Raw genomic sequence first — 14,160 nt, forward strand, 5'->3', positions numbered from 1 at the left:
TTTTGTTTTCTGGCTCGTTGTTCCAGCATCATCGTTTGTAACTTCGTCGGCCTTGCGCCCGTTTCTTTGGAAATCAACGCTTTCAGATGGGTCGCAAGTGAAAGCTTTTACGTCGGGTCAGGAGCGAACTCGCTTTCCGTCACAGGCAAAAACAAGTAGGGACGCATTGCAACGGCAAATAGCGGAACATCAGTGGCGCGAAAAACAAAGAAATTCAATTTCTCCCTCGTTGAGCGGATAATTTCTTAAAAGGATTTTCATTTGATACATTTCCCACGTCTCGAACGATTTCCACTCGATTCGTGACCCGGCGCGGTTGCAGATGGCCGATGCGAGCGCGTGGAGAAGCTTCGCTTGCAAATGGGGGGATTTTCTCCGTCTTGTGCGGAGGCATCAGCTGCAAAGTGGGTTCAGGTGGCGGCTGAGCGAGGGGCGGCCCGGAGAGGACCATCACGCGCTCCGATGCAAAGTGTTTGTTGTTGGCGCGCGGGAGTTTCCGCTTCGGCGTGGCGGCGCGCGCGACACCTCAAAGACATCACTTCACACGCCGCGGATTCAAGAAATGAAAGCGGGGAGGACGCGGGACGCTAATTCATCTGCGACGCGCATGCGACGGCAAGATTAATACGTCGGCCGTGAGAGCTCCGACCTCGGCGCTCAACGCGGAATCTCTTTGGGACTTGAAAGGGAGCGGCTGGGGAACGCCGATGAGAATTCTGAACTCTTCATCGTGGGGATATTTTGTTGCTGCGCAAATGTTATGTTTCGTTGGTCTTCCATTTTGTGTGTCATTGGTTTGGTTTTCAAACAAGAAAAAGAAAAAAAAACAAACAAACAAACAAATGAGCTTTTTATCGCCAGTGCAGTTCGATCGTCCGGTACGCGGCCGCCAAATGCGTTGCAAACGACGCGGCTCGCCTCATTTGACTTTGGCGAAAGGGACGAAAGGAGTGGCTTTCCGTGGCGCGCGCACGCTTTTCGACGATTTGAATCGCGCAGCCACAAATGCTCGCAATGGATTTTGGGGGGAGGGGGGGCGGGGCTTGGGCGATTTCTTCTGGGCTCATTTAACGCATCACAAAACCGTAAGTGGGCACGTCCGATTAAAACGCGAACAAGGGCGGCCACCGAGCGGCTCGCCGAATGGAAAACTCCGACGGGGACTTTTCGCGCACGGGGTATACTTTACAGTGCGGGCCTTTATTGCATACTGCGATTCACGCTGGGACGAGAGCCCCCGCCCGCGCCAGCCCATATATATTCGCTCTGTTATTTCAGCAAACAAAAGCCGGGCTCTCGAGGCCTTGGGTGGATCCGTGAAAAGAAGAAAGGAGTCCTGCTCCTGGTCCGGCTGAATGGGGCCCTTTCACACTTGGAGAGGCCTGTTTACTCTCCCCGAAGAATGGCTCTAATTTTCTGATCGTTATTGAGTAATTCCATCCTCCCCGCCAAAAGCCGGCCGGCATTTAGTGCGTTCGCCCATCACTCACTGCCATCTTGTTCACACCCCCCCCCCCCCCCCCCGAATGATTGGCGCTCCCATAATAAGCCGCGATTCTTCGGTTCTTGGGACTCCAGCGGGCACCTGTCCTGCCTATTTTGCAGTCACACGAGGAAACGTTTAGAAAACAAAAGAAACTGGAAAAACGTGTGTGTGTGTTTATATATATATATATATATATATATATATATATATATATATATACACACACACATATAACAGAGCCAGTAAAAAAAAAAATTCTGTACTGTATAATAATTACACAAAATCTGTGAATTTACAAATACCTGATGTGTTGTGTTACTCAGTCCTCATTATTATTATTAAAGGGCGGAACAAAATGTTGATATGTTCCCTGAAAACCAAAATATATGTTTTTCCAAATATTTCATGCGTTAATCCTAATTTAGGATTCGGGCCAAATTTGACCCTTTGGGATTTAAGTGTAGCTTCTGAGTAGCAGAATTTATAGGGGCCAAATTTGACCCCGGTGCGTTCGCCAGGGTTAAGTTGAAATCCCGCCTTTGACTCTCTGCATTTTTTGAGCTGGGAAAAAACAACAACCTTGTTTTCATTTACCCGTTTACGTCTTTTAATACATTGCTGTGCCATGTCATCGGTTTAGGGGCACGCCGGATCACTCTAATTGATGGCAGGACATTGTCTTCTGTTCTTTTCGTCAGGCTTTGTGATTGAGACGATGAAACGCAGCCAATACGAGTCGGAAACCACCGCTTTTACACACACACACACACACACACATACACACACACACACACAACACACAAATTCACCATTTTGCAATGTTCTTTTTTCACTTTTGTTTTTTTTTTTCCCTGTCCTGTGAATCAATGCTTGAACCTCCATTTTGTTTTGGACCTGAATATGAAGCAGAAGCATTGCAGTGTGCTTGGATGGGGGGGGGGGGGGAAGCAAAGGGAAATAGGAAATATGCCTGGCTATGAGAAGTGATTTTTTTGTTGTTGCACAAAACCTGAACAAAATATTTGTTCCAACGTCCAGTCGCTCAGATTTCATGCAAGTCCCAAGGTGGGAAAGATCCATAGGACAGATCGGAAACGGCACGGGGGGGTGCACATAGGGGGAATAGGTACAAAACGTAAACAAGGCGACGGCGGGGAGAAGTGATGAAATGAGAGGGAAGGCAAGCGAGAGGGTGAAAGAAAGAAAGGATCAGAAAGTTGGCAGAGAGCAGCGCGTGCGGGTTTGAAAAGCTGGCATCTTCTAAACGGAGCAGCGGCGTTTGGGTGCCAAACGCTGCCAAGCGACGCCACTAGCCTGAGTATCTGCCCTCCCTCTCCCTTTTGTTTTCAGCGTGGCGTTCCGCGTCGGCTTTATGCCGAGCTTTTCTTTTGACCCGACGATTTGCGCTCGGCGTCGTCCTAAATCCAATGATGGACGTTTACGGCCGTTAAGATGGAGAAATGAAATTTCGGATTGCTCTTTATTTGGATGATTAGATTTGATCGGTATATTATGGCAACTTTTTTTTTCCTGGATTTAAATTTTGAAAAAAAAAAATGCTAATAATAATAATAAATCAAATAAGAAGAACATAAGAGCATTGGGACCCGCACCAGTTAATGTGACAGCGCCGTTTTCTGGAGGCAGAGGAGCCGGAGCCCAAATCCCGGGCTGTCTCGTTTCAACGCTCTGCTCCAGCGGACCGGGAGAACAAGGAGAGAGGGAGCCCCATCAGAACGCAGCTGCCGGGAGACGGCGCTGGGCCCCGGCCCCGGCCCCCGCTTTCTACTCGCCGGCCATCCCCGCCTCGTTTGCCCTCTCGGCCCGACAAGCGGACGAGCCCAGCCGCCCCTCCGGCACGGGGTCGGCGTATGTTTTGAGCGGACAGACGCATTCCGGGAGAAGACGAATCATGCAAATTCCCACGCGGCGGAAAAACAAAGCAAACATTTTGCCGCTGTTCTGTTTCTTCGAAAATCCAGACCGCTCGAAGAAATGCGGCAAAACCAACGAAGACAATTTGCGTTCACAATGCGGTAAATAGATTGAGCGACCATTTGGTGACTGAGTTGGGGGAGAAAAAAAAAAGGGGGGGGGGGTACTGCAGATTGGTGCTCCAAATTGCTTAAAATGTGCATAAGCATCGAATTTATTCATCAACTTTAATTATACAAACAATTAGAAACTACTGTACAGTGAAATGAGGAAATAAAGGGAGTCCAACAATCACTTTCTGCTAGGGCGGGTTTTTCTACTTGTGAAACAAAAACGTGACCTTTGTTTCTAAATGTAATGGAATGGAATGGAACGAGATTGCGCGCGGCCTTCCGTGTACGGTGCCGTTCTTCTTTTATTCGCTAAACCAGAAAATGACACGTGAAGCGGCTCGGGGTGCCGGCGCTGCGTCGAGCTGTTCCACAGTCAGACCGGCGCTCGATTGGAATGGAATGTTGGGAGAAGGGTGCAAAAAAAAAAGAACTGCTCAGAAGATCGGACCGCGCGAGCGGGCACACGTGGAACGAGCCCCCTTTTTCCAAAGATTTATTCGGGGGGGGTGGACGCAAGAATGTGTTGAGCACGGCCTCCTCATCCAGCGCACATGCCGCTCTTTTCTGCCATCCTCCCTCTGCAACCCCATTGATGGTGCCTGACGAGCCATGCCCCCCCCCCCCCCACACACACACACACATCGGGGCTGAATATTGGCCCCAAAGGCGCCAACACTCTTCACATCTCCGTGTGCGCCCTGAACACACAACCGTGCCTGAATATTGGCAGCACAACCTCATCTAGTTTTTGGGCTCAGCATACGTGCAAAGGAAGGTTTCACCGTTCACGCTGAGGTGAAAGTGTTTTGTGTCTCAATCTTTATGCAGTCAAGGATCATCTCTGGGCCATTTGCCGCGCTGCGAAAAATGTCCTGACAACATCCACGGCGATATGAAACCAACACCTGGGGAGGTGGTGAACACATGCGGGCATGCGCACACTCCCGGCGTGGCTTTCGGGATGCAAAGACGCCACCTCCTCGGTGGAAGCGGCGCCGGCTCCCCGCAACATCTTTTTATCATAACGGCACAAGTCATGAAAGTCACGCGAGAGGCGCTCGGACTCTAAACGCGACTAATGCTGGAACTCTGCGGATGAGTAAGAATGACAAATACGGAACGCTTTGCGCGGAGAACACGACCTGATCTGAGCCTCCGGATGGAAGCGGGGCCAAAGCGGAGTCCGAATGTTGAGCCAAACGTTGGTTTCCATCACCGCGTTCAAAGAAAAAGCTCAGCCTGCCTCCCCCAAAGCTCCGCCCCTCCTCATGTCCTACGCTTCACACATGGCAGAACTATTCTCTCTCTTTCTTTTTATCGCCTTCAGATGCAAAATAAATCAGAAGAAAAGAAATCATTAGTGGCTGACAATATCTGTATTCATCCGAAGAGCGGAGGAGCCTCTTTGCTCGTCTAAGGTTGCAGCTGCGGCGCACAAGTGCCGATCCAAATGCTGAAGCTACTTTCATGTGTCCCGTCACGCGGGGTGTAACGTCCTAGCTTGGAGAGCAGGAGTCTTGACATTTGCAACAACAACAACAACAACAAAAAGAAGAAGAAGAAGCAGACACACGGTGTCCAGCAGAGAAGCGGCCACAGATGAGGGCTTCGACCGAGGGAGCATCTGCTGTCCTGTCAATCATCCCACTTGAAAGCAGAGCCCCCCCCCTGCAGCTGGCGACAGTGACATCAGTAGGACAAGAGTGCCCAAACACTTTCGGCATGTGCTGGGGGAGGGCGGGGGGGGGGGGGGGGGGGTGAGACGGATGCTTCCGTAAAGACACCCCGGGAGGAGGGGCTGAGAATAAAAGCCTTCAACTGCCGCAGCAAAGGTTAAAATGGCCGCAGGTTTCATCGGTCTGCCGTCGACTCCGGTATCACCGCGCCGCACAAAATCAAAGAAAAGTGGCGGTTGATTATTTGAGTCCCTTTCCGCCGTCGTCGTCGGCGCAAGGTGCCAACGCAGCAGCCGGCGCTTGTGGAAAAGCAGGTCGGGAGAGGATGCCGACACGTTGCGGCTTGCTCAAACAAGGGCAGGGCAAAATAGTTCTTCCGAAAAAAAAAGCGCCGAGGACGAGCCGCCGAGCTCTTTATCCAACCAGATACCTACGAAGTACATTTCGCGCTGGCGCGAGACCAACTCAATTGCGGCACGCGCGAGCGAGCGCCTTCCGACTGGCTGCTGGATTCTGGCAGACGGGTAAAGAAAAGGCTTTTACTCGGAGGGGCGCCGGGCCGCGCCGGGAGCTAATCGGAGCCGCGGGAAGAGGCGCTCGCGGGGGCCCGGCAAACTCAAGCGGCGTTACACATTGGGCTGAAAAGAGCCCGGCATGGGGCTCTCGCTCACAGAGGAAGGCCGCACCTCCCTGCCAAGAAGAAGGAAGGAAGGCCCGGTAACTGGAGGCCGGTCGGCGCGCGATCAAACTGCGATGAGAAGAAAAGGGCAGAGTGGGCCTGAGCGCGCGTGTGTGAGAGGGAGAGCGGATACAATTTGCACAAATGTCGCACACGTTTTAAATAGGAGACCAAACGTGCGCATCAAATCCAGATTTGCTGCAATGCATGATTGAGTTTATTTTAACAAGCATCCATAAAGGGAGCACAATCGATTCCTTATTCCATTCAAAATATCGCTCATGATAGTTTGGATTGTGGTTTGAGCTGCATGTCTCGAGACAAATGCAAGCGCCACCCGGCTGGCATTTTCATGAGCCAGATATTGCTTTTTCATTTATTTAGCGAGATTTTCGCCTTTTTTAGATGTGGGGGGGGGGGGGGGGGTGTACGAGCAATGCTTACATTTTCACCAATTTCTACATCGGTAACTCATTCATGATTTTGGATCAGGTATTTATTTGTAGCATGAGTTCAGCGGCAACATCGACGAGTAAATAGGAGGAATTGCATCGCGCCGATTCATTTTCCTCACAGTGGAATTGCTGCAGATCCCTCCCCTGAATGAACTCCAACTTGCTCACTCCAACACCAAAGCGAAGCCTCACCAACAAAATCAAGTCTCAACTTGCTTGCACGATCGAAATGCAACGATCAATGTCGGAGTCTGGTTTGGGCATCCGAAGGAGAAGTGTGCTGCGTGTGTGTTGGCTGATAGAGGAAAAGAAAGCTGAGCTGGCTTCATTCAGTCCGAGGATGCAGACAGGCGGACTCTCCCCGTCTCTGAAACTACCTGGGATGGAGCCAGCTGTCACGCCCCCCCCCCCACACACACACACAAAAAATAAAGAAGCCACGCACGGCGCACTGCTACCGATACACACCAATCTCATCAAAGCAGTCCCATGGATTCTAGAGCCATGTCCTCGTGCCGCGCGCGGGCACGGCAATTCAGCCATGCGCGCGCAGATAAACAGGTCTGCAGATGCTCATGTTTACAGATGGCGCCGCCGAACGCGCACGTTTGGATTTAGACAAATTTGCGCGCAAACACTCCGACAAATGTAGTGACGCAAACACATCCCTTGGTAAACGGCGCTTTTAATCCTCGCTGTTCATGTCCCGGAATCTCTTCGAAGCGGAAACGCGCGTCAATCTCAGGTACGCGTCGAAGACGACCCGACTCGGTCGGCGGCACGTACCTGGCGTGTGCACGAAGTAGGCCAGGTAGAGGTCCAGCTCTTTGACCGTCACTCCAATGTGGTGCGGCTGGACGCACAAGCCGTGGTTGGAGCACTGGGGCGACTTGACCAGCCGCTCCCCGTCGGTGCTCTCCAGCGGGCTGCCCTTGAACAGGATGACCATCACCAGGTCCAGCCTCCACACCTTGTCGGCCTGGCGGAGGCAGTCGATGCGGCGGATCTTTCCTTTCTGGTCGGGATTGGACAGCACGCAGCAGGGCGGCTTCTTCCCGGTGATGGTGAGCACAAAGTCCTCGCGGAACTCGGGCCGGATGTCCTTGCGGAGCTTGGCCAGCAGGCGCGAGGCCCACTTCTGCTTGATCTCGGGCTTCTCTCCCAGCAGCTCGTCCTTCACCGCGCGCTCCTCGTCCTTGGTCATCCTCTTCTCGTGCTTCTTGAAGTACTTGCGCTTGCGGGCCTGCAGGTTGAACCAGGTGTACGAGAAGGCGCGCACGTGGGGGAGGAGGGCCTCGATGAAGGGATGAAATTCATCCTGGGGAAAGAGAGAGGCAGAGGGGTTTCCTCGCGTGCCGTTTTCAAACAAAGCGTGCTCGAACCGACGCGTACAAAATTGAAACAAAGAAGCGTGCAAATGCATGAAGACCATTTCATTTCCAATCAAACACTCTCAAAGAATGGAAGCAAAAATAAAAACGCTCATTATTTTCAATGGGAAAAAAAAATCATCTCCTTTGACACAAATAAACAATAAAGACGCAAATACAAAACGAGTCACTTCAAAATCGGGAAAATGTGAGCCGGTGCCAGTTTGCGCAGAAAAAGAGAAGTTATTCCGTTCGCCCGTAATACCTTGACTACATATCTCTGGGCAACAAAGCCCAGATCTCGCCACGGCGTTCCCGTGCCAGGGTGGCCACGCGGCGCTCGCTCACCGCCGCCAAGTTTTGCCGCCGCGAGAACACCGTTGAAATGTGCTGCTAAAAGATCAGCCATGGCATTCGCTGTCGCCGCTATCATGCAAAGGAGCTCCGAGCAGACTCGCATTTCCACAACAAACTGAAAGCGGACAGAAATTGTCACAGAATACCACGCGGCTAAAAGAAGACAGACGGCCTGGTAGTTACCATTTTGCACTCGCATCATAAATTTGGCACAGCGTTAAAAGTGGAGAGGAAAAAAAATCTGCCGCAACAGTTTTTTTTGTTTGTTTTTTTTCCTCCTGCGGTCCCCGATGTAAAGCAAGTGCTGCTTTGGCAAAGAGTGGAGAATTAATGGCAAGAGAAAAAAAAAAAAGGAGGGAATGTCAAAAATAATTAGCAGAATAAACTGCTCACTCAAAGAAGCGGGTTGGATTTTTTTTTTTAAGAAAAAACAAAATCAAAGAGAGGAAAAAGTTCAGGTTTCGCTGGAATAGGAACTTGGCCAGGAGGTCATTCGGCAAAAAAGCGGAGAATGAAAAAAAAGTGTCCAGCAAAATAGAATTATTGACAGTAATGCACCGTGGGGATTAAAAAGAATAAAAAAAATTTAAAAAAAACAGAGATGATGCACTTAAAAATTCAACATTCCGTTGTGCTTCCCCCCCCCCCCAAAAAAAAAAAACCTTGGAAAAAAATCCTTGGCAAGAAGTCATTGGAAGTGGTGTCTGTTCTGATCCCTGGGCCCGGTGCAAGACTCACATACACATACATACACAGAGAGGCGGAGGGGGGGGGGGGGGGCAGGGAGAGCAGAGCACAGACTGGGGTGGAGGAGGGGGGGAAGGAGAGTCGAATCAATGTTGGACGAGCGCATACGACCGCTGGCAAAGCCGAGTGCCGCTTCTTTTTTCCCCTTTTCTCTTTCTTTCTCTTTGCGTTTTCCCGCTCGCCGTCTCTCGTCGTCGCCGCGCTCTTTCCCCAACCATCGCTTGAGCCTTTGCCAGCGCCAATAAGGCCCACCTATTTGGCAACGCCGCGCCCGCAGCTCAGCCAATGCCTTTGCTTCGAGAGCTGAAAGGGAGGGAAGAGAGACAGAGGGAGAGCGCGGCGGTGGGAGAGAAGGAGGGAGGGTGGCAATGAGATGGAGAGAAGGGGCGGGGGGCGGGGGGGGCTGCCAGAGAGTATGCAGCCTTGTCCAACGTCGAGCAATTTGCCAAATCGACAAGTTCCACTCTGACACAGAGACAAAGTTCAGGGGAGTAAGTCTTCCCCTGCACCAACCCCCCCCCCCCCCCGCAGCCCTTAGCCTGCCTCCATCTTTAGTATGGCTGCCATCGCGCCCCCCCCCCCCACCCGCCTTGCATAATGCCACCTTGGCAGAGGATGGCACGGAGACGGACGCACAGCTTCAGAATCCCTCCAGACCAGCACCACCCGCAGCTGCTCGTGGGTTTACCACAGCAAACAAAGAGGGGGGGGGGGCAAACCGAGCCGACTCTGACTGTGCGCACACCAGGCGCATACGCATGAACGGCGAAATGATTTCAAGGCACCAATAGTCGGGTGGTGGGGGGGGGGGTGCGCTAAAATGCAGAAACGGTCACAGATTTGTGAGAGAAAGGCAACAAGGGAGGCAAAAAGAAAATTGCCTCAGCTGTTTCCGCACGAGGTAAATGCTCAGCAGAGTGTGATGTGCCGCCTCTGAATCCTAAAATAACACACATCCTTCCAAAGTCCCATGACAATTTTGGGAAAAACCATTCTGCAAGCGGCGCCGGCTGCCATATTGCCTCATCGCCCGGCAAGTTGCACCTGCACTGCGGACAGCGACTCCTTCAAACCTCCTCATAGATGAGGAAAATCACACACACACACACACACGACATATATGCTTCATCTTTCAAGAGCTGCCATGTTTTCCTGTCCACTGCAAAGACACAAACAAACCAAAAAAAATGGTCAACAGACTGCTGGAGCCAATAATTATGGGGGGGGGGAAAAAACCATCTGATGTTACAAATGGTTTCCTGTTGATGTCAAAATGTCTCAAACCGCTGTGATTCATTTTCATTAGACTCTACCAACTCTTGCAAAAAAAATAAAAATAAAATAAAATCCCCACTGAGGTCACATGCTGTGACTTGCATCAATCTTGAAATTCTAATCTAATCAATGAAAATGCACACGAAGCAAACACAGGAACTTATCGACACGCGCATGCACAATGCGAGCCATTGTCCCACGATTAAAAGCTTGCCTCTTCCAATTCCAAACAGCAGAAGACCCGATCGAGCGTCATCACGGGGCCACAGAGGCGACACGGGCCTGGCGGAGAACTGACCGACTCTCACTCATCACACCTCCTCCACATTCATCCTCACTCGGCTTGGGCTTCAGTCTCAGATGACTTGATACCAAATTAGACAAAACAACAATAGAAGCCAATGCAGGAAAAGGGATTCATTCACAAGTCTCATTGTGCTTGTTTCTGTGTAAATGCGTGTGGCGTGACCTCAGAGTCAAATTTATATTTTTCTTTCTTTCTTTTTTTTTTTTTTGGACGGTACAAAAATCCAGGAACTCATCGCCATGCGATAAACTGACACTTCTTAAATGACGGCTTTCCGGGCGACCCTGCCAACATGCAAATACCCCACCATTCAAATGTCATATAAATTTGACTTTGAGGGGGTTGCAGTCAGTCTCCTTCGTTATACGAGTTGCCTGAAAACACCAACCAAGTACAAATCTTAAACTGCCAATTCTCGTGGGAGGAAAAAGACAAAGCGGAACCCTCCGTGGGTGAGCAGGAGATCGGCGTGCCTGCTTTTCATTTAGCCCCCCCCCCCTTACTTAAAAAGGGGAGATTCACTCAATCGGCTGCAATAGAAACAACACATGCAAGGTGACTTGAGGTCAATGTCTTTACCTGGGAATTACATTCGGCCAAACGCAATGGGATTGAAGATTTAATTTCGCAAAGTGATTTTCCACCATGATCTTTTTCTTTTCTTGAACTAAAATAACGCGACTGCTTATTTTGATCTCATACACGACTTACTTCCGGTTTTGCTTCGCGTTCATTTCACACACACAAACACAAAAAACAAAACAAATAAACACTCAAAACGTAAAAGTCATGAAATCAATTTGCACTCATTGCAGCTGCGGGTGTGAGTCGAAATAGTCCGGGCCCACTACCACCCAAAAAAAAAAAACATTCGCCATCTATGCGAACGGGGACACAATACCGATTTTTTTTTTTTTGACAGCTCATCATCGATTTTTCTTTTTTTTTTCCGAGACCCACCGTTTTTGCAAGCGATCCATTTGTGCAACGACACGGAAGCGTTGTCAGTCAGCTCGTCGCGACGCCCCGGCAATGCCAATGAATCGAGCTTTCACTTTCCGACGCTCGCTCGCCGTGCTGCGTTTGCCAAGAGCAGCCGAGAGCCCTCCTTTTCCAAAACCGCTGCGTCTCAAACTGAAATAAAAATACATATCTGCATTTGCTGCGGATGGATTGCTACGCCGTATGTTACGTCCAACACACATTTTGTTACATTCGTCAGAAAATTCATATTTGGTGGATTCAAAGCGTCCGCGAATTTCATTCCAGACGCGAGGTGATTTCTTTTCTTTTTTCGCCCCTTTTTCTTCTTTTATTTGAAATTCACTGCACGTCTGACCGAGACAAGGGTGCCAATTCGGGATTAACTCTTTCGCTGTGAAGAAAAAAAAAAAGGTCCGACTGCGTTTGTAGATTTCATCGCAGTCACCTTCTCGTTGAATTACATCGTTCGAATCTGTCGCACAATGTTTTGCATTGTTCGCAAATTAATGTGTCTTTTTTTTTTCAGACAAAGTGAAATATGAAGGGGACATCCTCCGCAAATAAATGACATGATTGCATTTTTCACGAGTATAATACGGAAAGACTGTAATCAAAATATGTTCATATTATTGTTGAAAAAAACCCCTCTTAACCTCCTGACTACCAGGAAAAAAAATGTTGCCCAATCACATTTATTTTGAAATTCCCCAATCAATGTGAAGTAATTGGACTACTCCAAAAGAGATTTTTGAAATCCCACTATTTTTTAAGCAGGCTCAAATACACTTAAAACAACTCAAACAACACTTTAACGTGTTCATAGGAGTCTTATAATTAAAATGCCAACAGCATTTCAAGACAAAATGTGTTTGATAAAAAGTATTACTTTTCCCCTTCCCATAAAAAGTGCTTGCACTGAGGGAAGCCATTTTCTTACTTTTTCTAACCCCTACAAATTTGGTATCATTGGAAAGCACTGACTGTCCTCTTTAGAGTAACTGCAACTCAGGAGTTCATGCGATTGGAGGCACTGGGTGGGAGATATTTAGGTTCACAAATGTCCTCTACAGAGGACAAATTTGAACTACTGGTAGTCAGGAGGTTAAGAGCATGCCATTCGTTCAACAACAACAAAAATGTTTACAAATAACGTGTGCCAAATACTAAAGCAGACCCAAATAAATGCTTTCAGAAATTCCTCTTTTTTTGAGGGGGGGGGGTGTTTATTTATTTCAAGTGTGCTTTTTCTATTCTAACCTTGACGTTATATTGAACCATTTTAGAATTTTCAGATCAATTCAGAGCAATTTTCTCTGTCATCCTGGTTTTATTTGATCAGGCAACTGTAAGACAGTTTAAAAAAAATTAAAAAATCAATCTTGCAGCCCATAATGCCTCACTTCAGGTCTCGACGCCCCGCTTTGTCTCTTCCTGTATCATCTGACCGGCACTGAGGTGGCGCTGCATCTCATTAGACCAATTAAAAGGCAGCCCGCATGAGCAGAGGGCCCAGCAGACGCCTGGCCCTTCATTCGCGAGGCGTGGCGCTGGTATGGCTCTGCCATCCCCCCCCCACCCTCAACTGAGTGTCCCCGACCGTGGACAAGGCATGACACGGCATCCCCTTAGCCTGAGCTCAGCCGACGGCAAACCGTGAAAAGAAAATAAGGTGGCAGAGGAGACCGGGATGGAGTGGAGATGCGCAGCTGGTGCACATTTCCACAAACTATTCACTTGTTTGTTTTTTTTACTGGTTTTCTTGTGCATCAAGTCCTGCGTATTTACGGCCGGCTTTACCACCACCACCACCACCGCTACTACTACTCTGGTTAGTCATCACGTGATTCCATTTTCAAATTGGGGGGGGGGGGAAGTAGGCCAGAACAAGCCGCGCTCTTTGTTGCTGTGGCAAGCAAGTTAGGCATTTACATCCTGAATGGCTCGTACTCATCCGAGTTCAGAAAAGCCGCACCTTGCTACGTGTGAAAAATCTGCAAGCGATTTGCGGTTGTCTGCATGTTAACTTTGCCACGGGGTGGTCCGCGGTCCCACCGACGGAGGAAGAAGCGCGCGCGGCGCATTCCGCTCCGACAGAGAGGCCTCGCCGAAAGCTCTGGATCTCACATTCCTACTTTGTCCTACTTCCTTCTCCATCAAGCCCAGTGTGGCATTTTTGCGGCAGGTTGCGCGTCGCAGGGCGAAGTCAGCGACGTACGACTTCAACCCAGACTTACAGTTGTAATGAAGTGAACATCAACAGTGAACATCAACCAAATCAATGAATGCCTTTTTCTTTTTTTTGGGGGGGGGGGGGGCGGGGGGGGGCTCTTCCTTCTGTGAAGAATGACAATGTGTGTCTATGGAGTACCTGCTTGGTTTGTGGAGGGAGGGTGCGGCTCGCTATCCACATTTGCATTCCGATAGCCTCGCGAGGCAGTTCCTCGGGCACGACGGATGAGCGCCAACGCTCATAAAAAACACGGAATTTTGGTCAAAACGTTAGAAAACGGATGAGGACGCGCCGCTGTCCTACTTGTCTCGCGGGGTTGATCAAAACCGAGGCTTGCCATCTTCGTGCTTGTCTGAATCTCGTTTCTATGATCCAGAGAGCGTCCGGGTAAGCTGCCCGGGCGATGGCTTGTGCCCGCATGGCCGCGCATTGCCGACTGGGCGTCACTCAACGACAGCCATGACCGTTTTCTCAGCGCGCCGGCCGACAGACCGCCGCTCTCTCGGCCGCCACTACGCAAATGTGATGTGTTGTGCTAACATTTGA

At 49.8% G+C, this 14,160-nt stretch overlaps 1 protein-coding gene across 13 annotated transcripts in view; it reads right to left on the reverse strand.

Moving 5' to 3' along the window:
* Nucleotides 1–14,160, reverse strand: part of nfixb (nuclear factor I/Xb) — a 95,113-nt gene that overhangs the window by 55,930 nt on the left and 25,023 nt on the right. For 12 of the 13 annotated variants that reach the window (XM_086132196.1, XM_086132184.1, XM_086132195.1 and 9 more), the window contains one exon: nt 7,131–7,662. In XM_086132196.1, the coding sequence (XP_085988322.1) occupies nt 7,131–7,662 (532 nt within the window). Of the gene's footprint in view, nt 1–7,130; nt 7,663–8,254; nt 9,111–14,160 lie in introns of those variants that run through there. The other variant, XM_086132191.1, reaches the window with a different exon arrangement.

This window comes from Hippocampus guttulatus, chromosome 16 (assembly GCF_054856545.1).
Source record: "Hippocampus guttulatus isolate MCC_2025c chromosome 16, RoL_Hgut_1.0, whole genome shotgun sequence".
In the NCBI taxonomy this organism is placed as follows: domain Eukaryota; kingdom Metazoa; phylum Chordata; class Actinopteri; order Syngnathiformes; family Syngnathidae; genus Hippocampus; species Hippocampus guttulatus.